The sequence below is a fragment of the Rhipicephalus microplus genome, chromosome 9, assembly GCF_043290135.1.
Source record: "Rhipicephalus microplus isolate Deutch F79 chromosome 9, USDA_Rmic, whole genome shotgun sequence".
In the NCBI taxonomy this organism is placed as follows: domain Eukaryota; kingdom Metazoa; phylum Arthropoda; class Arachnida; order Ixodida; family Ixodidae; genus Rhipicephalus; species Rhipicephalus microplus.
In genome coordinates, this window is record NC_134708.1 from 885,781 (window position 1) to 912,740 (window position 26,960).

At 46.1% G+C, this 26,960-nt stretch overlaps 1 protein-coding gene across 2 annotated transcripts in view; it reads left to right on the forward strand.

Annotated features, from left to right (window-relative positions):
* LOC119163317 (putative ATP-dependent RNA helicase DDX43) overlaps positions 1-26,960 on the forward strand; it is a 244,512-nt gene that overhangs the window by 27,695 nt on the left and 189,857 nt on the right. For both annotated transcript variants that reach the window (XM_037415283.2, XM_037415282.2), the window contains exons 3-5: positions 3,376-3,561; positions 13,365-13,475; positions 21,867-21,948. In XM_037415283.2, the coding sequence (XP_037271180.2) occupies positions 3,376-3,561; positions 13,365-13,475; positions 21,867-21,948 (379 nt within the window). The remainder of the gene's footprint in view (positions 1-3,375; positions 3,562-13,364; positions 13,476-21,866; positions 21,949-26,960) is intronic.

Here is a 26,960-nt window from a genome sequence, read left to right on the forward strand (position 1 = left end):
TAACACCCTGCTGTAGCGCTTTTGAGGGCTGTGGGCTATTTGAGAATGAAGAATAAGTGTAAGCCTGTGAAAGCATTCAAATTTAATATGACCGATGATGATTTATTTTATCAAAAGATTTAATTCGGCTTATATATCTTGATTCGGCATATTCACAGATTTGCATTGCTTCTCATATCTAAGTGACTGGTTGTGACTCTTTTACAGTCGAACTTCGCTACAACGAATGTCGCTTCAACGAAATTTCTGCTACAACGAAAAATTCATGGTTCCCCGTCAGCAGTCCATAGGAGTCGATGCATAAATGATGTCGCCACAATAAACACTCTTTCTTCTGCCGTCCTGCTTCAAAGAAATTTCACGATGCAATACCAGGCTCAGATATTTTATACTATACAGTTAACACAGTCTTTAACATTTTGATGCATTTTCAGAACTTGAAAATACATTTACTAATCTAAAACATGCGTTGGCACCACCAGAAACTGCTGCCCTTCAGTAAGCATGGGCGTCGCCATTGCTCGATAGCGAGCGCAATGAGACCGCCCTGCTTTTGCCACTGGCTTGCTTTTGAGCCGCAGACAATTCGAAGCTGAAGCTCAGTCGCTTAGTTCATGGTTTTCTTTCATGCAGCTGTGTGGAACGATGCCTTTTTCGATGCCAATGCGTATCATTTCATTTGCGCTTGGCCATTATGGTAACTAATCAGAGCAACTGTTTGTCCTCATTATTAACAAAATCAGATAGCCACGAGTTGTGGATGTAAGAATGGTTGTCGGATGCAATTTGACGGCGGACAGCTGCTGGTGTTAACGTGCTAATGCAGCTGTTTGGGTCATTCACCAAAGCGGTTATAGGCCTTCTTTCATCGTGCTTTTCACCGTGGCCTTGTTATGCCTGGGTGAGAATCGCGTTGTAACGCTGCTAGGAAAAAATAGGAAGCAAGGGACACTTTTTGAATTTTGAGAATAAACAATGCTTTGTTTTGCTAGCTCAGATCAGTTATATATTTTATTTATTTCACTACAACGAAATTTTTGCCTCAACGAAATTTTTTTCTGCGCCCCGTCAGTTTCGTTGTAGCGGGGTTAGGTTCTATTACCACCCCTTTTCAAATCAATCACCAGTAATCAACGCTTTGAATCACCAGTTTGAGCATGCTGAACTTGCTTCTCGTGCACTCAGCACTTCCTAGTAGTTGGTCCCGCCAGCAACATAGTGATTCTTGACAGAGTTTTGCATAAACTATGCGCGTGTGTTGGGAAAATGTGCTTGGCTGGCTAACTTGACAAAAGTGTGTGCCACTAGTGACAATGCTAGAGTAACATCAATGTTATGTAGAATAAAGAACTTTTCCTAGTCAAATATCAAATTAAGGTGTCAGCTTTGCAATCTGACCGTGTTGAGCGGTAATAATTGCCTGAAAATTTATGCCAGCTATTTAATACAGAGCTGTTGCTTGGAGTTGGGAAGATTTGTCCTACAAAAAATATTTCCAAAGATCCACCGCACGTATTAAGTGTGGAAGTGGCCTTTTTAAGGTAGCTTACAGCAGCTTTGGTTTTGTTTGAATCAGACACCGGGCCACATCAAGTGTCACTAGTTCCTACTTCGGCGTCACCTTCATGCGCGCATAGGTATGCACCTGCACCGTGAGATAATGCGCACTGCTTAAAACTGCCTTACAACTGCTCTTGAATGGAATGATGACGAGCTTCGAGTCAGAAGAGGACAGCACCTCGGCGTCAAGCTCGCATGGTGATGATGTTTTGCGTCACCCTCGGACATATGCAGCCGTTCAGGGGTTGGTTTTGTTCAACATATTCGCACAGCGCAAGACTACAAGTAGTTGCGACGTAACCAGAAGAAACAAGGACAAAAAGAGCGCTGCAGCACTCTTTCTGTCCTCGTTTCTTCTGTAGTTATGTCGTAACTACTCGTGGTCTTGCACTGTGCAAATATGTTGATTCCCTATCACCAACTAGACCAAGCATCTGTCTTATCTGGTTTTCTTCATGGCCTCAAGTGGTTTCCTCAACCGCTTTTGTACCCAATCTTAGAGCTACTCTGGTTACGTGCTAGGTCGGCACGTCACTAGGGCATGGTGTGCTGGCCCCGGCTGCAGAGCTTCTCCTCATGACAGAAATGCCGTCGGGACACATCTGGTCACTGCACTACGGGGCGGCACGAGGCGTTTTAGGACTGCACGGGATATTATTCTCTTTTGTTGTATTATGTGCAAAAATACAAGTAAATCCACTTGAACGCATATATTGGAATGCAAACCTATGTGGAGATAGGTGACTCGTAAAAAGAGATGACGTGAGATGAACTAGTGAAGTTCATAAAACATCCAAGGTATTGTCCACATCTTTGGCATCTATCCATATTGAAACACAACAAAAATTTCACGAGAAATGTGCAAGAGTTTATCTCACAATAAGCCAAAGAATGCTTTACTGCATAGCACGAGTGAAGAAGCAGCACCTGGGTTCTGATTTCCTTGGTAAATGTTAATTAATGGAAACACTGTGTAGAACATTATTTTTTCTACTATTCCTGGGTAATTTATTTTCAAAATTCATCTTTTGAATTTACTTTCATTTGAATATTTTTGCATACATGGTGATTTTATTGAATAATTTACAGCTGACAACCAAACATTATACACTATTCACATTTTTATTCATTCCAAGATATTTCTTTAGAAATAGCATTTCATTGTAAATAATTGGGTATGTTGTAATGTGTGCTGTAGTACATTTCAAATTGGCAAAAACATTCTTCCTGAGACATACGAAAAACAAACATTTTTTTATGGTAACAAAAGAATAAACTTGCCAAGAACTTGTTAGTACACTCCACGAAAAAAGGCATGTGTAAAATCTCTTTCAAATGTTCTATATTGCAATAATTTTGTCTGTAATTAGATTACATGTGCACCAGTTATTACCATGTGTATACAGAACGTATGAAGGCACTAGCAATAGCACATAATTGTACGGTTACAAAATATACAAGCAGCCAGTGCATTTGAGATGGGAATGAAACTTTGACACCTGACTATTGTGCTCGCCACTATCATTGCACTGTGCTTATTATATTTATTCTGCTGTGTATGGTTCTTTGCTATAAAGGGTTCACTTTTTGAAAATCCTGGAGTCAGTTACAGTATTCTTTAGGGCTAGTAATATTCAAACAAAATATGTTTATAAAAGCAGAAATTTTTGCTAGCAACGGGTGCTTGAGGAACAAATTTTATAAAGAAGCTTGGGTTTTCAGAAGCCCTGTATTGCAACCTCTTTGTAGTGCTTTGTGTCATTGGTGCCTTAAATTGTGTCTATAAATTAATCATGCTGTTATGTTTAATTGCAGGAAAAGGTGGCTCTAAAATCCGCGAGCTTCAAGATGCCAGTGGTGCACGGATAAAAGTTTTGAGAGATGAAGAGGAGGGCTACAGTAGCTCAAACGAGGCTAAGATTGAGCTTGCAGGCACTGCTGAAGTTCGTCGAAAAGCACAGCAACTCATCGAGGATCTCATCTATCCGCAAGGAACAGGAAGTATGTGGCTTTCCTTTCTACTTAAAGGATCGCTGCCACCAAATTTGGGAACTCAAGATGCTTGTGTTGTTCGATAGTACTGCATGTGGGGCCACCTCTGAACGATTATTAGTGGAAAGTGTTGCCTAGAAGATATTTTCATTTGGTTTTAAAGTAAGGGTGCAGTGCATGCTTCTCCAAGTATTCAGATACAATGGACATTTTCTGTGGTTTTACGTAGTCCGGGGATCCACTTGTGATGTTGCAGAGCTCTAGAACATTTGAAAGGCGGTAGAATCGACATTTTCTGTGGTCTCATGTACACCGGGGATCCCCTCGTGACGTTGCAGAGCATCAGAAAATTTGCAGGGTGCGCACAATACCTCGACCGGCACCCGGCGAGGACAATTGTTCGTCTCCCACAAGGTCATCTGCACAATCAGGCGTTTGGTGCGTAGCGACACCATGGACCTGAGCTAACAGAGGAGAAGGGTTTCGACTCCCTCTCACGCCTAACCATAGATGGCTGGGCTGTGTTCGGGGAAAAGAAGATTTTAGGGGCCAAGCCGAAGCCGGCTGATAGGAGCTTTAAGGCCCCCCTGCGGAGGCAACGCACCCCTTTGGCCTCAGCTTCATGTAGACCGCACCCCTGGCCTCACCCATCCAGGAAAAATCGGCAGTTGCCTTTTCCTGTCTCTCTCTCCTCTAATCTTCCTCTTTTTCTGTCAATCTTTCCTGTCACCTCGTCATCTCCTCGTTTCTGTTTACTTCCACGTTCCAGGTGGCAAGGGTTAACCTTGTGTATATGTCCTTCCTTGGGCACTATATATTTGGTTATAATGACCATGTACAGCTGGCGTCTGTGCTCCCATAATGTGTCACATCATCCCCATGTTGGGCTCGGTCGTGGGTGGCTGGCATGGCCACCGAATACATTTATACACTTATCAACGACTTTCCCGAACTTCCTGAATGCCTCTCGAAAAAAGATGGCGCACTAAAGCAAGACATCGAATCTTTGCCAAGTGGACAAAAAATTTCCCTAGTTTTCGTGTTATTCACTGCACAGGGCCTCAGAAGACCGTCAGAGCCCTGTCCCCATTTCTTGTTGCAAAGTGTCTTGCTGACACAATAGGACCCGACTGTAAAGCCACTAAAATACTCAGCGGCGACCTGTTACTTGAACTTAGAGACATTGCACAGTGCAGGAAGCTTTCCAACCTTGTGGCATTCGGCACCATGCTAATCACAGTGACGCCTCATCGGTCAACGAACGCCATCAGAGGAGTGACCTCCGATGATGTTCTTTTGAACTTGAACAAAAAAGAGCTCGTAAAAGGATGAAAGGACCAGAATGTAATCCAGGTGCAGATGAGAAGATAAGGCCTGAGTACGAAAAAAATCTTGACAAAATTTTCAATCATCACTTTCACTTCAACTGTTCTGTACAAGTCCCTTGAAACTGGTTACTCAAAAACAAGCATCAAACCTTATGTTCTTAATCCGCGCAGCTGCTTCAAGTGCCGGCGTTTTGGTCATGGTTCGCAGAGTTGTGGAGGTCAACTGACCTGTGCCAGATGCGGCACTCACGAGCACTCCTCTAACGCTTGTGACAGTCTGCTGCACTCTGTGATGGTGGGCACGCAGCATACTCGCGAGCCTGTCCTACTTAGAAATAGGAAAAAGGAATCATTACACTAAAGTACAAACAAAATATTTTATTCAAGAAAGCATGAAGACTGGTTGCACCGTTTTATGGCACATTCTACGCTGATGCGGTGCGTCGGGTAGCAGTGCCACATTGACCCTCAGCTGTTGGCTGTGGCTCCTCCCTCAGCTGTTGGCTGTGGCTCCTGTCCCCATGGTGCAAGTAGCTAGGTCTACTCAACCTACCCAGCAAGAAAGTCCCACTACTCTAGGGCCGTGAGGTGAAAGCCTGCGCCACACGTACTGGAAGCTCAGTACTGCCACAACCAGACACGGTGGGCACAGCCAAGGCTGCCTCACTCTCTCCGGCCCCAGATGGCGCTGGTAAGAGCCAACGCAGCATGGACCCCAAAACTACCTCATCGACTTCCGGGCATGTGGGTGTAAAGGTCTTGCCCATTGTGGCGAGACTGTTACCTGATACCTCACACTTGCCCGTTGCCTCGCCATAGGCAATCGACCTAAGCGATTCATGGGCCTATTGAGCGGCAAGATTCCCTAGACCACTTAAAAAAAAAAAAAAAAAAAAAAAGATGAGGACAGCGTAAAAGGGCCTGGAAAGGGCCCTCTATCTTAAAATAATTTTTGGTTTGCACAGACCGCACTACTTTACGCACAAAATAGACACAAATTAACAATGGAACATTAGAGGACTGCTGAGAAACCTCGATGATGCCCAAAAACTTTTACATGAACACTCGCCAAGAGTGGTGTGTGTACAAGAAACACCCCTAAAATGTAAAAACATGAACCTTTTATGCCACTACATTATATTTCGAAAGGACTGAGATGGTGCTGTAGTGTCATCTGGTGGCGTAGCCATTATAGTAAATGAAAGAATTGCATACTCACCCCCTCAAACACCCGTTGAGGCAGTGGCTGGTCAAGGCATCCTCTTCAATAAACTCGTCACAATTGGCTTTCTTTACATCCCCCGCATCACCTCCAAAAGCGCGAACTTCAGGCTTTAATCGATGAACTTCCACAACCTTATCTGGCTCTTGGAGGCTTTAATACCCATAGTAGTTTTATGGGAAAATTCTCACTGCGGTGCACGAGGTCATGTAATTAAACAGTTACTTTTTTTATCTGGCGGTTGTCTTCTGAATCGGAAGCAACCAACATGATACAGCCTGGTCAACAACACCTACATGTTCATAGATCTTAGCATTAAATCTCCAATCACTCCTACCCCTACTCAAGTGAAAAGTCATTAATTATCCTTACAAAAGCAAGCCCCTTTTAATAATCTTGAGCATACCAATACATAATACCGCACTTGCTTGCGTAATAGATGCGCTTTTTTAAAGACGATAACCTTTCTTGGAGACCTTTGATGCAAAAACTTTGGTCTGTCTGTCTGTCGGTCTGTACATTTGTCTGTTTGTCCATTACCGCGAACCGGGTACTCTAAACAGCACCAGCCGATACCTCAAACGGCCGACCCCATCCACAGTGCTTACCAATGTTGCTCAGGAATAAGCGTTCATACGTGTGCGATTGTCAATTAAAAAGCAATTATTGCACATATCTGAGGCATCATAACAACACGTATATATTCTGCATGTTCGTCTTTTACTAGAAGAGGCATACCTAAGTAATTCTAAGGACCATAGCGCTTATCACGCTGCGCTGACCATGCAACGCTTGCACGGAAAGGCGAGTGTTTCCAATGCTTTGCTAAGAAGACACAGTGGTGGCCCCTACCCGTCGCCTTGCGTTCTACACCTCATCACCTCTGAGAGGGGCGCGCACACCCGTCTCAGAGACACGCGCTTTGTTTTCCAAAAAAAGAAAACTGCCAGATGACGCTCATGTCTCACGAGTGACGTGACTTGATGCGCTCGTTCGCCTCCGCTGCACGCTCGAGGCACTGTAACGCAGCGCTTCCGAAATACTATTCACCGTTTTTCTTCCGCAGAACATCAAATAAATGTTTTGTTCACTCTCTCCAGACGCAAGACTATCGTCTTTCGACGACTTATGCAGATTACATGCAGATACGGGGCCATTTTTTTTTTCTTGAAAAATTGGACCAAGGTTGGTGGGTGCGTTTATTACGCAGGGTAAATTTTATGAAAACTTTTTCGAGAGCAGTAAGAAACGCGGTAATGCGAAAAATAAAAAGTTAGGTCACTTAGTTTTTCGCAATTGACATACGCAAACACTGTTTGAAAATAGCTTCTTTGTTGCACTTTACTCATCTTCAGCAGTTGATGGCGCTATCTTCTGCAAGCTGTCCCCGGGCCGCCTGTGCACGCCATTAAAGCGTTTTGTGGCTATCTTTCGTGCAATTGTTTAAGAGCAACAGTGGTATCTGCTGTGATCTCGAGGGGCGCCCAAAAGCGTGTGCTATGACGCACTTTGTCAACTTAGCAACAACCTCGCACGACGACCATGACGCCGTCGTCAACATTGTAGAGAGTAATCAACATCTCAGTAAGCTACCCCTGAAGCATCAAAACAAACCGCCGATAACAAGATTAAAGACAATAAAAGATAACAAGATTAAAGATTACGGCCGCTGCCTCGCTTCTACAGGAAAAGTTCCTCTAGGTGCGGGTAACAAGCGAAGGGAGAATCGGGGAGGTGTTACCGTGTTGCGGAAATCAGCACGATCTTTTCTGGACGACAAGCGATTTTTTCTGGTTTTACAGAAACCTGTGACACGATAGCAACGAAGGACCCTTCACGACAGCAAATCCTGTCGTCGTCGCTCGAAAATCGCGTGCACGTGGTTGGGCTTTTTGAAATTGCCCGCGTCGGTTAGCGGGGGCAGTTTCGTAACCTTCGCTCGTTGTGTGCTTATCAGCTGCGATGTGTTTACACTTGCACTGTTTGTGAACTCCTCTGTGGCACACAGATAAGATAGGGGGGCGTGCCACGCACGTATAGACAGAAAAACAATATGGCACACGACAACGGGCGGGGGTGTAGCAAGCGGAGGTGGGTTGGCAAAGTATAATGAAAACGCGAAGAGATCCAATGGGTGACAAGGCGCCAGGTGTCGGTTATCGGGACTGCGGCATATGAATGTAGAAGGTGAATTTATTATGCAGGGGGAAAAAATTCAAATTTTGATGACTGAAGTTGGGAGTGCGTTTATTATGCGAGTGCGTTCATTACGGGAGTAAATGCGGTACATGTCATCCACAGGCCCCGAGGTGACGGATCGACAAGGCCGACTGGGAAAGTTGCAAAAGGCAACTCGCCTAGGTTTGTTCAATCTACGTGACTTAAGTGTAGATGCAGCTGTCGAATTCTTCACAGCTTTTATGATTGATGCTGCTACAAAGTGCATCCCACAAACAAGACTGTGCATCAAATGACGCATCTCTTGGTGGAAGAGTGAATGTCGAAATGCACGAAAAAAATCAAAATAAGGCTTGGAAGTTGCTCCGGGATTCACCAACGGTCGAGAATTTAGACAGTTTCTGGAATAATTAGTCTCAAGCAAGAAGAGTGTCTAGACAAGCTAGAAAGAAGAGCTGGCAGAAATTTTTAGCATGGATTAATTCATACGCAGACGAGCCGAGAGTCCAGAACATGGTTGGTAAGGTAGTAGGACGACAAACACACTCACATCCTTTAGTGAACACACAAGGTGACAGCTTAAAGGATCAGGCGAACACTCTCGGCGCACACTTTGAACAGGTCTTCTAATAGAAAAACAGAAAGTAGAGCACAAATCTATAACATAGGAGGCATATAATGAACTTTTCTTTAGATGAGCTACAGGCCTCTCTTAATTGCTGCAATTAATCCGTTCTGACCTCCGACGGAGTAATATATGAAATGGTGAAGCACCTGCATTATGAAACCCAAAAAGCCCTCCTTTCTCTGTATAATGCCGTATGGCTTTCTGACTAGATCCGTCTAGCCTGGAATGAAGCCATCGTTATCCTGATTCTAAAGCAAGGAAAGGATCCATCTTCCGTTGCCAGCTACAGGTGAATTGCACTGACAGGTTGCCTGTGTGAACTTTTCGAAAAAACTATTAACCGCCGGTTTTTCCATTTCGTAGAAACAAACAATGTACTTGACCCATACCATTGCGCATTTCTCAAAGGTAGATCCACTACTGACCACTTGTTACAAATCGAGGTGAAAATTCATGATGCTTTCATCCTTAATGAATTCTTTCTTTCGTTGTTTCTTGATATAGAAAATGCTTATGACACCACCTGGCGCTTTGGGATACTGCGAGACCTCTCACATTTAAGTGTCCGAGGCAACATGCTGTCTATAATTGAAAGTTACTTGTCTAACCGCACGTTTCGTGTCCGGGTGGGGAATGTCTTGTCACGAACATATGTCCAGGAGACTGAAGTGCTGCAAGGTGGTGTTTTCAGCTGCACACTTTTTATTGTAAAAATGAGTACCTTACATTCCCACATTCCATGCAACATCTTTTATTGCACATATGTCGAAGAAGTCCAGATCGGTTTTAAATCCTGAAATCTTGCAATGTGCGAGCGACAGCTTCAACTTGGTTTGAACAGGGTTACCAAATGAACAGACGAGAATGGGTTCATCCTTCACCCGCAAAAAAGCACATCCGTTTTATTTTCAAGAAAAAGGGGTCTCCATTCTGATGTGTTTCAAAGCACGCGCCCATTGTACACATCCACATATACTTCATGGAACTGCAACACAAATACACTTGTCCTGAATTCTGGACTGATGCCTCAGTCTTAGTTCTGTGTTGTACGCAGTGGTTGGTTCATCCTTTTGGGATGCCGGCGCTCTGCTCCTTGACACAAGCATCTTCACTGCAGAAGCTTTTGCGATACTTGGGGCTGTTAAACATATTAAAGAATTAAAGTTGCGAAAGGCAGCAATTCACACAGATTTCCTAAGTGTTGTAAAAGCTCTGAAAACTCTTAAAAAAACACAAAAATCCTTTCCTTGTCTCTTTTTATTCACTATTATGCACTGACTACAAGTCCGAACTGCTTGTTTTAGTGTGCTGGGTGCCAGGACATCGCAAGATCCAACGTAACGTGATGGCGGACCAGCTGGGCGCATCTGTTCACAAAAGCACTGCCAATACATCCGTAGCTATCCGAGCTCTTGACTGAAAGCCATGTCTTCACTAAAAGCTCAGAGCTTATTGGAAGAGCACATGGGACAGTCACACAGAAAATAAACCACATGGCATCAAGCACTTCCTTGGCAACTGACCGCCAGTATCAAAATCATGCCACAAAGAGCTTACACCTACAAGGCTAAGAACGAGACATACACGCAGCACACATTCATACCTTCTGTGTGGTGGCAATCCATCTTTCTGTGATAGATGTGGTGAATCACTCACTGCCAAACACATCCTCATCCAATGCAGTGAATCAGACTCTATTATTAAAAAAAAAGCATTTCTGTTAGCTAACTGTGAATACATTCCACTTAATCGTAGGATGTTCATTGACAAGGAAGCAATTTTTAAATATCAGTCATTGTGCGCATTTTAAATGCAAATGCATTTTTTAGTCAGGCTGTGTCAAGTGTCCCTCGGATTCGTCCATCGCCCTGCAACGACTGTGGGCGCATGCATGCCTAGCAACCGGAGCCCTCATTATGTCGCGCTGCAGCGTTGGCAGTGGTCAGCAAAAGCTGCGGGCGCACCACGCTTATCCTCGCCCTTAGCAACCGAAGGCCCCCCCCCTCCTTGACCTGAACGTGACTTGCCACCGCGTCAATGCTGTGCATTTGAAACGTGTTTGTAGCATTTGTGTTGCCAGCATGTGTGTAGTGTTTGTGTTGATATGACGCTGACATTATGACCGTCAGGTACTATGACAGGTGCAGTGCTTTGCCGTTCCTTCTCTCACCGTTTGCTCTCTCTCCTCCCTGCGCCCCACTTTCTCGTCCGCTCGTGCCTCACTCTCGACCATTCACTGGTTCTGCGCCTCTTCAAGAACATCCGGAAATGTGTTCTCAATATCCCGCTGTGAAATGCGAATGCTGAGCCGAGAACACTATTTGTTTTGTTCACTTCATAGTATTTTTTAATCGTGCATGCTAGCTACTAGAGCTTGAAAGGCATACCGCATTTCTCGCAACAGAAAAGCGCCACGTGCGCCCATTGGCGCTATTGGCTGCACGGTGTAAGAAAAAAAACATTCTTGTAACGCTGAGTTATCACGTGCGAAACGCAGTTCAGGACAATGCGCAATGCATTTCAATTTCCTCACGATTCCCTTTAGAGAGGTTGTCATGAGTAAAGGAAAGGCACCAAACGCATGCCAAACGCAGAGGCGCGGTGGCGGTGCATGAGGAGAGGAGAGTCACCCGAGTGCACGCGCATCAGCCACGTAGACGCAAATGATTGGGTGGAGAAGTGCTCGTGGCAGGCGATTCAAGCTGAGACGAAAAATTCTAGACAATGAGCTGGCATTGTGTGTTGGGACGCCGAGCTGCGAAGATGTGGGAAACGAGCGTCACTACTGCGACGGGACCAGCATGACCGCCCGGTTCTGAGGATGCCGGCATGAAGAGCTCGGGAAGTGGCCGTCGACCTCGAAGATGGTCCCGAGGGAGTCTGCTCAAACTTGCCGCATCCTGCCCAGCAGTTTCTGGTGGGCTTACAGCTTTCTCACATTGCAGTAAGGAGGGAAAAGCCCACGCCAGTCAGCCGAGTAGCCGCGTCAGCGGGGGAGTCCTTGATGGGCGGGGCCTAGCGAGGCCGAAAATGGAGACAAGGACCGAGACACTGGCAATGCAGATGAGTGGATCGTCAAGCGGACGCACGCTCAAAATGATGATGGTGAGGCGGTACCACCTCGTCGTAGCTCTAAGGGAGGCATATGAACGAAAGAATGTTCTAATAATGCGAGAGCGCACGAGATGCTGCTACCGAGAAGCCATCATGGCAAGGGAGAGTTTAAGCTTAAGACTGAACTTGACTCTGATTGATATTCGTTCCGGTTTCACTGTATAGCTGAATATTGTGTACATACTTGTTTCAATTTGGGGAGTGAATTTGAGTGTTAGATTTTTGCTATTTTATGTGTAATATTAAAATGGGTTTGTCGAGTTACCGCCAACTCGCGTCTCTCAGTCGAACCCTTTGTAAGTGCTCTCGAGAGAACTCCTTGACAGAGGTGGGGGCATTTTTCTTAGAGGAAATTCAAAGCTGCAGCATCATATACAAATCAAATCCGTAGCACAACCTCTCAGCAGATGTTGCTGCGGCAGCTACTCTGTTATACTCGTGGGCCCAGATGGGCCCATTTGGGCCCATTGTACTTGTGGGCCCAGATGTTGCTGCTGCAGCCTTTTGTTTCAAAAAGGTTGAGGAGGCTTCATGCTATTTTACAGTCGCTAACTTGTAGATACCATGTTCACTTGTAATTAATTTCACACCCATACGTCAAATCGTGTATCACAGTCATAATTTTATTGTTAATACACACATTTTACGTTTTTTATAGCGCTTGATTTTAGGCCTTTATACAGCCTTTATACACGCTGTCATTGCAATCATTGGCTGTTGCTTACATCGCATCTAAGACATGGCGCTCTCTGGCCACCCATAGCCCTTGCGCCACAAAACTTCTCTAATCAAGACTATTGTTCGTCACTCCTCTTGCTCTGTTGTTGGGCTGCTCTCGAGGTGGTTCAGGCTGTTTACTCCAGGAATGCTTTTCTTTTTTCTGAGGGGGGCACGCTAAATGCACTTACACCGTTTCATTCTTCACCGCGCACGGGTCCTCCTATTTTAAGACCATGTGTTATTCTTCACCGCGCACGGGTCCTCCTATTTTAAGACGATGGGTTTCAGTGTCATCGCAACTTGAGGGCACGTAGTCTTAGGTGCTGCTCTGCTTTGGGGCACTAGTTTGTTATGGTATTTAGGTAGACGTTTGGAACTGGCGTGTTTATTATTAACGCTGCTAGCATTTATTCTATGATGCGTTAGAGCATTTACAATACAATTTAGACATTACCAGACTCAAAAGCTACAAATTACTGTAAAAAACTCTCAAACAAATCTTTTGCTGTTAGGGGTCATTTAAGCCATTAGTAGCAGTACTTCCTTGATCTATACAATGCTTTGTGGTGCTGTGAACAAATGCATTCTTATGTGAGACTGATTGATGTTCTCTTTTGTTCAGCACGCTTTAGCAAAAGAGAAGAGGGGCCGAACAAAGAGGATCCGCTGCCTTTCATTGACTGGGCAAAGCTGATTGCAGAAAGTGATCAACAGCGGGAAGAGCGGTGGGCCTGTGAGTACACACTGTCTGGATGTAGCAGTCTAACACCGGCTTGTCCCAAGGTCTGAATAAGAAACTACAGGTCTGAACTGGAGCAAGCTTGTGGCAACATTTCTAAAAATGGCAAGCCTCTGTTGTGTCAAAGATTTTATGGCTAATTCTTTTCTAATTTCCTGAGCCGACCATATTATGGTAAAATGTCATCAATATGTAGATGCTGGAAACGAGGCATAACTGCTCACCAAATGGTTGTGTGCAGTAAGCATCAAATACCAATGTGCATCTCCTGGTATGTTCCACCAATTTCGCTTAGAGACACTGTGACTATGGGTTGTATCATGCCCAAATTATCGTCTAGGCTGCACATATGGCACATGAGCAAGCCATTCGTATCCCCCTCCAAGAAGGAATGAAGTTTTGTGCAAGGCAGTGATGTGGTTGCACCAAATGATAGCATCTTCATTTTTTTAGGTTTGTTATCTGGTAGTTTATCTTATTTCTTGACACTGCTTACTTTTTCTTTTTTTCACGCACTCCAGGAGACTTTGTGTACTTCTATTTGTGCCTTTCCAATAGCCATGGTGGTTGTGCTGCGCTTTGTTTGGCGCGCATCCTCGCCCGATCAATTGAGTATGTGTGTCTGTGGCGCTACTGGCTACCACAATAGAGTTTCACCATGTGCACAAATGAGAAGTCGCCATTGTCATCTTGGGAAATTGGCACACAACATTGATTGAAGAAACAAACAAATGGCACGCTAAGAAATACACAAAAATGAAACTGGAACATTACGCGCACTGACCTAACTCAAACGTATTAATCATTCTTGCCTCAGTTCATCTGGGCCGACCTTATTGATGCAGCTGAGTCAGTTGGTTCGTTGCCAAAGTCCAGTGTGTTGTCAGTCCTGATCGTCACTCCGCAGCTCAATGAGTCCATCGTCGCCTGGGGAGGCAGGTGCTGATGCAAGTAGACACTGGAGCCCTAACATTGTCGTCAGCTGCTTTGCTCGGTGAAGCGTTTCACTGCTTACATGGCCCTCCGGCCATGGATGCTGGCTAACGTTTGAAAAGGATTGCTGTAGATGCATCTGGACCTGCCAGGAGAGGCTGCAGCACTTCTGAGGAGCCTCACCTGAACATCATTGAGGTCAGCGGCCACGCCACGGAGTGCCAGTGTCATGGCTTCCGGAACTGAATGCTTGCTGCTTCTTGCCGACAGTACAAAGAGCTGCGGATGCAACCTTCTTCTCCCTTAGCCACGCAAACCATGCCAGCTTGCTCGACTTCTTCAACCTGTACAAGCTCTCTGCAATATTATGAGCAGGCACCCCTGCTACTTCAAATGCTCAGTCTTTCAACCTTATGGCTGTCGCTAATTACAGCTTTCAAAGGCAGTGCAAGGCTAACTCATTGCCGGCTTGTGGGCAGCAGGAACCTAGTGCCAACTAGCAGTGCTGGTGCCGAGAAGGAGGCTTGAGGGCTGTCACAAACGTCTTGCAAGGAGGGTGCTTCTCAATGATGGAAGATCGAAAGACAAGTTTGTTTGTACATAGACATCATAGAAATTTCAACTGTGACTGGGACAAAGAAAGTACAAGAGAGGGAGTTACAGGCTGTGTGTTGATTCACAGCAAACATAAACAGGGTTCATAGTTGCAAATATGCTGGACACTGGAGGCCGGATGGGCATTCGTACTTGCAATGTCAGCCACAAAGTTGACTTGGTTGTCTATGTCGAACCTTGTATAAAGTATTCCATTAACTTGTCGACAGGTGTATGTAGGCCAGGCCTAAACGTATCCTTAAGGGAGCACTTTCATCTCTTAAAGGAAGGTCGCTGACACAATTAGATATGCATTGGGTGCAGTGTGTTTGCAAGGTGCGCTTTTCTGATATGGTCGCTCCATTTAACCACCGTGATTGCACCACATGGGAACTTGCTGAGACATTTCACAATCGCATTAGGGGGTAAACTTTTATCCGTCATCCGTCAATTTTCAGTTATGAAGTGTTGGTGAATAGATACCATGTGGCAGTGCCTGGTGTTGCACCTGGAATGGTGCAAATGTGCAGGGTGTGATGCTTTTTGTTTGGGTACATATCTGGCCACTTGGTGATTGATAATTGATGTATGGTGGATAACACAGATGAGAAGCAGACAAAGACAAGGGCAGACTATCAACTGAAGATTTATTTATCACGTACCACAAATTGGTGTACAAATGTTGTTTTTTTGTGACAATGCTAACATGTCTTTTTCCTGTTGGTGGCGGTACGGTATAAATAAACCTTCTGTTGATAGTCTGTGCCTGTCCTTGTCTACTTGTTGGCAATGTTCTCTACCTTACAGTATATATCGATCATCAGTACATATTGCCGCGACAGGTTGGCCATGTTCAAGTTGCCCGCCGCAATCATCGTGGCATGAGCACTAGGCAAGACCTGGCTGGCATGCGCCACGCGTTCGTGCGCTCGGGCTACGAGGAAGAAGAAGACAGTTGGTTCTGTGCAACTCGGCTACTCGGACTTCGACGGCCATAATCATTAGACTCGTGGGCACAAGTTCGCCCTAATAAAGACGCTTGTTTTTTTAGCCTGTCTGCCTCAGCATCGCTACATTTCTGGTGGAGGCGCTGGATAATGAATCGAAGCCCCGCGAGCTCAAGACAGCGTAGCCCCAACGACCAGCAAGTCAACCCCGTGGAAGTGACTCGTGTACACCAGAGGGCAAGTCGCCGTCTTCGAGGTGACTCACCTGAGTTCAGTGCTCTTCACTTCACACCAAGGGGAATTCAAACGATGGACGTCACCACTATGACTAGCCAGGTAACACCGGCACAAGTGTTCATCAGCCAACCGCACCAGCCGCCAGTATTCAACGGTGAGTCATACGAGGACGTGGAAGATTGTTTAGACCTGTTCGAGAAAGTGGCGAGCTTGAATGGATGGGGCGAAAGAGAGAAGCTCCGTCACGTATACTTCACCCTGGAAGACTTCGCAAAGACATGGTTTGAGAACCACGAAACCTCGTTGTCTACTTGGGAGGTATTTCGACGACAAGCGGTGGCTACGTTCGCGAACATGGACCGGAAAGAAAATGTGGAGTCTGCTCTTCAATCGAGGAACCAGCTCACAAACAAGAGTGCTGTTATGTACATTGAGGACGTGGTCCATCTGTTCAAGCGTGCGGATTACAACATGGCTGGGAATAAGAAGGTGCGCCATCTAATGCGCGGAGTGAAGCAAGAGCTGTTCGCCGTTTTCGTCCACAACTCCGAAACACAGTTGCTGAGTTTTATTTGGAAGCGACGGCCATCGAAAAAACACTGGAACAGCGGGCTCGGCAGTACAACCGTAATCTAAACTGCTCATCTGCACAGGTATTCTCTGGAGGCGTGCGAAACGGCGTTGATGCCCTGCGAGAGCTCATAAGATCAGTTAGTAGAGAAGAACTGAGCAGACTGCAAATTCGCCAGACTCAAACTGCAATTTCTGTTACGGACGTTGTTCGTGACGAACTGAGGCAGGTGATACGAGAGCCAGAGCGTGAGCTGCAGCTGGTTCGACCTATCCGAATATACTTTGAGGTTGTCAGACAACCCACGGTACACAGCAATGCAGCAGTTGCGATGGCGACGACTCCTCTCCCACCTGCGGCACGCAGCGCACCTCGTCCACGGGAACCAACAGCTACCTATCTGCCCCGAGGAGCACGTAGCACACATCACTATGTGGAGCGTAGGCCGAGGAAAAGAGACGTCTGGCGTGATTACGTGCGCAGGCCTCTGTGTTTTTATTGTGCGGAAGTGGGTCATCTGTACAGATTCTGTCCTTACCGACAAGCTGGATTAAGAGGCTTCCCGTCGTATGCACCGTGCCCCTGAAACGGCGAACGACCAGCGGAGATTGAGGAGTACTTTTCCACGTGCCAGAACTCGCCACTTCTGCGCCAACATCGGTCACGGTCTCCATCGCCTATGCGCTACCGGTCATTCAGCCCACGTGCACCTTCAAGGCAGCCTGGTCATCGTTCTCCTAGTCCTCTCCCGGAAAACTGAAGCAAGCGACCTGTGGAGATGAGGCCACTGATAACGTCAGTTACGAAGATCCTCAAATATGATTTGAGGGCGACGACGGTGTACTTCCGGTAAATGGGTCCAGCAACGAAAGCGTTACTTCAGATTTGCGGTCGAGAATGGAATGATAAGAGCTCAATGCCTTAGTCGACACCGGTGCTGATTATTCAGTGATAAGTCATAAGGTAGTGAAGAAGCAAAACGAAGTTGTGAAACAGTGGAGTGGATCGCAGATACGCACTGCAGGCGGTCACATTATTACGCCCCTCGGAAGAGGCACTGCAAAGACTTGAAATTCCGGGCTTTATTTATGCTGCCGATTTCATTGTGCTACCAGAATGTTCAAGGGAACTCATTATAGGAATAGATTTTTTGCGAGTTAATGGCGCCGTAATTAACCTGCGTAGGTCAAGCGTGTCATTTTCGGCTGAACGAGCTATACCTGTGGAGGAATCTGAGGAACGACGCCTAACTTCTCTACGCGTTGTTCATGATGACATAACTGTGCCGCCATGCTGCAGTATAATGGTGTTTGTATATAATGACACATTGCACAGCTGCGAAGGCATAGCGGATACAAATGTAGGGCTGTTTTTGAACAAAGATGTTTGCGTAGCTCGGGGTCTTGTTCACTTGAAGAATGGCCGTGCAGATGTCCTACTCACAAATTTCTCCAATGAACTTCAACAGATCGCTCAAGGCACGGCTATTGCCTATTTACACGACTTCTGTATGGCGACCGAACTATGCAGCTTAACATCAACCACTCGACCAGTGGCCTGCAACATCGACACATCCGTGACCGTCAACCAGAGCCTTCCAAACAGTCAAAAGAAACATATTTATATAAGCCTTAGTAAAAAATTCTCTGATAACTTCTCAAGTGCCTCAAAGGTCCAGCGTGCGTCAATTACGAAACACAGAATTATAACGCAAGAGGACACGAGGCCTATATGCAAGCATCCATATGGAGAGTCACAGAAAGAACGGGAAATTATCAAGAAGCAAGTGGAGGAGATGCTTTCAGATGATGTCATCCATCCTTCGAATAGTCCATAGGTGTCCCCCGTATGCTCGATAAGAAGAAAGACAACACACTTAGATTCTGTGTCGGCTACCGAAAACTGAACAGTGTAACTAAACGAGATCTCTACCCCTTGCCACGTATCGACGATACACTAGATCGGCTGTGATCCGCAAAGTTTTTCTCCTGCTTGGATCTGAAAAGTGGATATTGGCAAATGGAGGTCGGCGAGCGGGACCGTGAAAGAACGGCATTCGGAACACCAGATGGCCTCTATGAATTCGAAGCGCTTCCATTTGGCCTCTGTATCGCGCCAGCGGCATTCCAGCGAATGATGGACACTGTCCTCGTGAGAATGAAATGGCAGTCATGTCTAGTGTATTTGGATGACGTGGGGGTATTCTCTGCAACGTTTGACCAACGTCTAGAGTGACTACGCAGAGGATTGGAAGCCATCCGGTCAGCAAACCTGACAGTCAAACCCGAAAAATGCCACTTTGGCTTCGAAGAGCTGCGATTCCTTGGACATGTCATTAGTACTGATGGCGTTCGTCCGGATGCCAAAAAGACAGCCGCTGTTCAGAGATCTTCTACACCCAGGGACAAAAAGTCAGTGCGTTGATTTTTGGGTTTATGTGCCTACTATAGGGGATTTGTGGAAAACTTCTCAAAAATTGCGGAACCTTTTACAAAACTAACAAAAGACGACATGCCCTTCATATGGGAAATTGAACAACAGAAAGCTTTTGACGAATTAAGAAAACAGCTACAGGGTTCACCAATACTTGCCCATTTTGATGAGACAGTCGACACCAAGTCCATACCGATGCCAGCAATGTCCGCCTCGGCGCCATCCTGGTTCAGTGGCAAAATGTTCAAGAGAAAATGCTAGCCTATGCCAGCCGCAAACTCTCAAAAGCTGAGGCAAACTACTCTGCAACTGAAAAAGAGTGCTTTGCAGTCATCTGGGCAATAAACAAGTTTCGACTCTACCTTTTCGGTAGACCGTTCAGAGCTATCAGTGGCCACCATGCTCTATGCTGGCTGGCGAATCTCAAGGATCCGTCAGGTCGTCTAGCAAGATGGAGCCTTAGGCAGCAGGAGTATGACATTACTGTCGTATAGAAATCTGGAAAGAAACACGGCGACGCCGACTGCCTGTCCCGCTCCCCCGTCGATCCAAGTGTACCTGAAAAGGAAGACTTCCCGTTCGACGCATCCGAAATCGCTCAACAACAACGAAATGACCCGGATTTTTTGGCGCTTACACAACACCTGCAGGGTCTCGATGAACAAGTCCCTCGCATATTCTCCAGAGGGCTCTCCTTGTTCTGCCTTTGAGGAAGTGTCCTTTATAGAAGGAACTTCGAACCTAATGGCGAAACGTTTTTACTAGTCGTACCCACAGCCATGCGAGAGGAAATTCTGCATGCATGCCACGACGAGCCAACATCTGGACACATGGGTGTGAGTCGAACATTCGCCAGGATTCGCCTGGATTACTATTGGGCTAAGTTGCTCGCATCAGTGCAGCACTATGTGAAAACTTGTGGTCAATGTCAATGGCACAAAACTCCACCCATAAAACCAGCCGGCCTTCTCCAGCCAATGGATCCTCCGGATGCCCCATTCCAACAAGTCGGCATAGACTTCCTAGGACCTTTCCCGACATCGTGTGCAGGCAAGAAATGGATAGTCGTAGCCACAGACTATCCGACCCGTTATGCTGAGACTGACTTTCTGTACAGTGCGACAGCTGCCAAAGTCGCCAAGTTTTTTGTGAACAACATAGTGCTCACACATAATGCGCCCATCGTCGTTATTACGGATCGGGGCACCGCATTTACTGCAGACCTAATGCAATGCCTGATGCGCATGACAAATACCGATCACAGAAGAACAACGGCGTATCATTCTCAGTTAAATGGCTTAACTGAACGTCTCAACAGAACTCTGACCAACATGCCAATGTATGTCGATGTTGAACATAAACAGTGGGATGATATATCACCCTACATAACATTCGCATATAATACAGCCCTTCAAGAAACAACCTGCATTGCCCCTTTCAAACTAGTATTCGGCCGAAGAGTGACCACCCCACTGGTTGCCATGTTACCACTACGGGACGAAAGCAGCTATCCACATGACTTGGATGACTTCTTGTAAAGAGTTGAAGCACGACAAATGGCGAGATACCAAATACGCCGCCAACAGCGTGCCGATTCTAGCCGCCAACAGCGTGCCGATTCTAGCCGGTACGACAAGCGACACAGTGACGCACTTTATCATCCCGGTGACAAAGTGTGGATATGGATCCCAGTGGGCCGCCGTGGACTCTCTGAAAAGCTTCTTTGCCGATACTTTAGCCCTTATGAAGTACTTCACCATATCAGTGACGTCACTTATGATGTCAGATCCGCCGGACACGACAGCTCAAGATGCCGCAATCCCACGGAAGTGGTACACGTAGTCCGCATGAAGCCTTATCATCACAGATTGTCTGAAAACGAGTGAGAGTGCGTCTGAGGAGGGGGTTAATGCCGCGACAGGTTGGCCACGTTCAAGTAGGCCGCCGCAATTGTCGTGGCACGAGCACCAGGCAAGACCCGGCTGGCATGCGCTACGCGTTCGTGCGCTCAAGCTGCGAGGAAGAGAAAGACAGTTGGATCTGTGCAACTTGGCTACTCGGACTTCGACGGCCATAGTCATTATATTCGTGGGCCCAAGTTCGCCCTAATAAAGACACTTGTTTTTTCAGCCTGTCTGCCTCAGCATCACTACAATATGTTCGATCCTGTTTAATGAAGCTTTCAAGGGAGCCCCACAGAGGTGGCAAAGGCTCCCGAGGTCGCGGGATGCATTTTGGATGGAGGCGAAAATTCGCATGTGCTCAGATTTTAGTGCATGTTAAAGAACCCTAGGTGGTCGAAATTTCGGGAGCCCTCCACTATGCGGTCTTTCATAATGGTATGGTGGTATTGGAATGTTAAGCCCTAGATATTATTAAGCTTTCAGGGGATTGTAAAGGCAGTGTGTCACTGTATGTAGCTGGGAGGGAGAAGCATGACTTGTATGGTAGACAGTCTGGTGCCATAGCATTTGTCGTCAAGCTGCCACTCCCATGCGGGTTCCCAGTGATAAAGTTACTTAGAAGGATGGCAACATGCTAGATGAGGCATACTGCGTAGGCACTCTTGATTCTCACATGGCCAGTTCAGTTGCATGTTAATGGCGGACATGCACCGACATTTTTATCTGAACACAGCTCAATTAAACTTTCTTCTCATATCTTTTGCAGCCCTTCCACCAATTGTAAAGAAGTTCTACATTGAAGATCCAGAAGTCGCACGCATGTCTGTCAAGGATGTTGAAACTTTCAGGTCTGTTCAGTGCTGTCCCATTACTCGTGTCATCACACCTACACCTATAGAGACTGTCACATCGTATTGATTTTGATAGAGGCATGTACAGTGTGTCTGAAATGAAACTCATTATTTGGTCGAACTTTTAGGTGGGAAATAGAAACTACAGCAAGCAGTGTGCTCTGTACACTGATATTGGCGAATAAAGTGTCGGCCGTCGATTAAATGACAAGTGGTGATGAGTGCCGGCATATATACATGAGCCATTCAATATTTCAGCATTATCGCTAGTAAGGTTCAGAAGAATCTGTAATACGGGCATTGTGTGCGCAATCGCAACGGAAGGTTCTTGATGATTCTTATTCAATCGGTGCGGTTTGGGCAAGGTAGTGCATATACGTGTAAGGGGCGATAAGAAAGTTTGAGAAAGGAGTGTGGCAATACTGTAAAATTCTATAGAGGAATCTAGTACTTATGTGTGGCTACATTGAGATAGTAGGATTGGGCATGTTGGTATAACATGATAAAGTGTGCTCAACAGCGCAAACGACAAGAGGGGATAGAAGAGACGAGACAGAGCGCTGAACTACCAACAATTTATTTCTTGCAGAAGTTTTCGCTTTATACAGTCATCAGTTGCACCAGTCATGCGCAAAACACAATGATACTGCATAAGTACATCACACTGCCAAGCAAAGGAACAACTTTTCTTTATTGCCGAGCGTGACAGAAAGGGTGCTAACACAAGCAACTTTTAATGAACATATCATTGCTGCCTTAATAATCTTACATGTGGTGCGATTCCTGCATGTTGCAACAGTAGTACAATCTGAAAACGCTAGCCTGCAGCCACACGTGCTGCAGTGTGGTTGCCATCTTTCTTCATACTGATCCACAATGTATAGATGTTCCTTCAGTCTCTCATTTATAGAACAACCTGTTTTGCCGACCTAGTATCTTCCGCATGATAGCAGTAGTTGATACACCACATTACAAATACAATCTCTAAATTTATTTGTGTATTTGGTAGTGCAACCGAGGGTGGTTTTGGACGGTGGCATGAACAGTTTACACAGACGACTCACCTTTTTTTTTTTTTTTGAGGAGATGTAACGACCAGATTCCCATCAACTCGCTGCGCCACTTTCTTAAGATTGTGTACTATCTTGTTCATATACAGAACTATAGCGAAAGTGTGTCTAGCTGTGGTAGGTTGGGCTATGTTATCATTCTTTTTGGCATGAAGTTCACGCAGCAGGCCTTCGGCAACAGAAACTTGCGCATGGTTGCGGTAACCAGCTGGCGTCAGCTTTGAAGATTGCTCACCAATGCTTTCAGTAATCTTGTGCACACAGGATTTTCGCAAAGCATTCATGAAGCAAGATTTTGTAATACCTCGCTTAACTGATTTAGAATGTGCAGAGTGAAATGTCAAAACAGGCCTATTTCTGCACGGTTGATACATCCAGCAAGAGCGGCCATTATTTAGGAATAGCTTAACGTCCAGAAACCTAATTTCATGATTCTCAGAAAGTCCATGGGTAAGCTCAAAATGTTTAAAATTACTTCGCATCAGGTCTAAAACGGCAAGAGCGTCAGTCTTGTATGATGCAACATCCGTGTCCAGAAAATGAAAACTTCATCCAGGTAGCTGCGAATGTGCGTCACATTAGTGTGAGGGAAAAATTCCAAATGGATCTGTCTAATTTGCCTAAAAACAGGTCACTGATAATAGGAGTGATGCAAGAACTAATAGAAATACCAGCTTTCTGAAGTTTAGGTTTTTCACTCTATAGGATGTACGTCAACTGAAGGTAAAAACTACGAAGCTCTAAAAACTTGCTGACGCTAGACTAAGTGTGGAATTTAAAGGTACCCAACTCGTCTATATATTCTTCAATGCATGGTAACAATGAGTCATGGGGAATTGAAAAATGCAGGCCCTTGACATCTATAGTAAAATCTTGGTAGAACGAACACCACTTTAAGGAACTTTTCAGATTAACAAACTTTTAAAAAATTCCACGCCGACTGCCAATATTTTCAATGTAAAATTGTTTCACTACTTTGTACTTTAGGATACCGAACTTTTCAGAATAACGACCGCTAATTTAGTTTTGTGTTATATTAACAACACCTCACTACTACAAACTCGTGTTCTGAAATACATCGCGATCACCGGAGCGGTACCCAAGCAGACGACACAGTGAATGAACCCGTTGCTTCTCGGAAAACGTGCAATGGTGTGGAGGGGAAAAAAAATACGAAAGGACGGCTTTTTTTTCTTTCTTTTTATTGAAATGTTCCTGCTGCAGGTTTACAAGTGCAGAGACGAGGGGCGAGGGCTACACGGGATGGCAAGGTCAGCGAGGCAGAGGGCAGAGTGGGAGTTGGGGAGCAGGAAGCATGGGTGCGAAAAATCTGAGGCGGCGAGGAAGCAGAAAACGAAATGCGAAGAATTTTTTTTTTACATGCGGAGCATGTTATACTATGGGCTAGTCATGCACCGTCGCCGTTCGCAGCCTCCTCTCCTCCTCCGCTCTTCCTCCTCATTCCTTCCTCCTCTCAACACAGCGCGTGCTGCGCTCGCTTCTCCCCTCCGCGCGCCGCTCGACCTTTATGCGCAGGTTGAGGTCGGCGCTCGCTATAAATAACCGAGTGTCGAGGCGCGCCGCCCTTCGTCGGTTGGTTTATGTGGTTGCTCCACGTCCGATGTCGCTGGTGAAAATGTATGCTAATTAATCCGCAAACACACTTACTGACGTCCTTTCCAATAACGTCAGCCAATGTGTTGGTGGAACCACAAGCAATTACGTAGACACTTCTTCCGTGGACAAGGCCGTGCTGAGAAGAGCTCGCGATGCGGAACGCAAAAGTCGGCGTCGAGCAGAAGATCCCCAGCTCTGAAAATGATCCCCAGCTCTGAAAACGTGAAGCAGCTGCGAGGCGTCAGCGTCGATCGGAGGATCCCCAACGCGAAGCTGCTGCGATACGTCAGCGTCGAGTGGAAGATTCCCAGCTTCGAGAACGCGAAGCCGCTGCGAGGCGTAAGCATCGGCTCCGAGTCCGAGTTGACTCCGAGTCCCACTTCACCCTGGCACTGCTCAACACCAGGTCGCTGGGCGCTCACGCGGGTGACGTCGTGCAAGACCCCGTACTCCGCAGAGTGGACGTGCTTTGCTTCACCGAGGTATGGAACGCCACCGATGACGTTGACGTTGCGGGATACGCTCCGGCCGCGTGCACGCACGGGTTCCAACGACCTGTGGGCGGTGTGGGAATTCACGTCAAGCGTGACGACGTCTGCTCTGTCGAAGACCTTCAACTGCAGCTCGGCGCTCAACAGCGCGCCAACGGCGAGCACTGCGTCGCTAGTGTCTGCGGAGTCGACGTCATGATGATGTACCTCGCGCCCAACCTATCGCGTGCCGCCGTGGAGAAGTACGTCGAGGAAGACATGGAAGAATACCTGAAACAACGACCGCAACGTTGACTCTTCGTGATAGTTGGCGACTTCAACGTCGACGTCATCAAGGACGATTGGGTGGTCGACTACATGGAGTCGCGGCACTCGCTGAAACGAGCAACGCAAGACAGCAAACATCATCCAACCACGGTTCGCGAAACGTGTATTGACCACGTCTTTGCAAATTTCGACCTTCGACCGCTGCAACCAGACCCACTCACCCTTCACTTTACGGACCATAAAGACATCTTGCCCGAAATTCCCAAAGCGTCTCATCAATAAACATCGTCTTTCGCAGCATACGTACGTGTGTGTTCACTCGTGTTCACTCATAACACACACGCATGTGGCAAATTACAAACCACATTTATCGCAGTTCAACATATTGCTCCGCATGCTAACCAGTGTTCCCACTCAGGAAACTGCGGTCATTTTTTAGCTCTTTCTTTTCTTCGGCAGAGGCGATGAAAGCCACGATGCTTCGGGCTTTTCTTATCTTTGTCACTTCTATATGTGATCTAGGAGGCCAAAGGCATGCTCAGTCATATTCATTTTTGCGGTAAATACTTATTGCGTCCACAAAGCAAGTCGGCGTTCGCGCTGCGGCGCTACTACAATAAGTTCATCGTTCTGCTTGCGGCGAAGAAGTGGAAGCAATTTTTGCTAAGGAGAAAGTGGAAAATGGGGATGAGCTGGGTGTCTTTGTGCTGCAAAATTTGTGCTGCACGCGTCAAAAAAACAAAAATCACACTTCTTTAAGGAAACCTGCATTTTTTGGTGTTCACTTGCGCATTTGTTTTTTATCGTAAAAAACGAGTTCAAGGAGCCATTGTTGTGAAGGTGTCGTTTTCGTCGGTGGAAAATAAGTATTTATGATTAACTTTCGGCCTTTCACTATAACGACCTTTAACGACCTATAACGACAAACAAATTGCCACGGTCCTTTGAAGTTTGTTATACCGAAATTTTGCTGTACAGAAAAGGCGGGGAGACTCTTATTCCAACACGAGGAAATAAAATTTTGTGCTTCACATGAACTTTTTACCAGAAACAGATCATTCACTTTCAGGCATTTCAAGGTTTTCTGCAGGTAGAGCGCAACACATTTTTGCCAGGTTTTCAGATACTATTAGCCTAAAAGGCATGCCCACCTTGTGTGTTTTCGTGCTAAAGAAGGCTTCAAGGAAATATTTTTTGGTAGTTGACATGTTCTTATGTGCGCTTACAAGATTTAACTTGCGATCTTTTTCACTAACACTTGAGTGTGATAGTTAAAAAGGGCCAAAATCGTGTGAGAAGCTTTTTCTAGGTACTCTTTAACACGACAAAGCCACTCTCTTTGTCAGCAGGTAACACACAGGAAGATTGCTGTTTTACGAGAAGATTCGAAATGCTAAGCTTAAGACATCCACGCCGAGAGACTTGTCTTACGGTAGCCAAAAGTCGTGTGGGAAATGCTTCGATCCCTGAGAAAGCACATGCTGGGGCGAGTTCAAATCTATCCGATTGCATATTGGCCATGTCAGTGGTTGCCCTCCCGTAGGCACTAGGTTGCGGAGCTGAG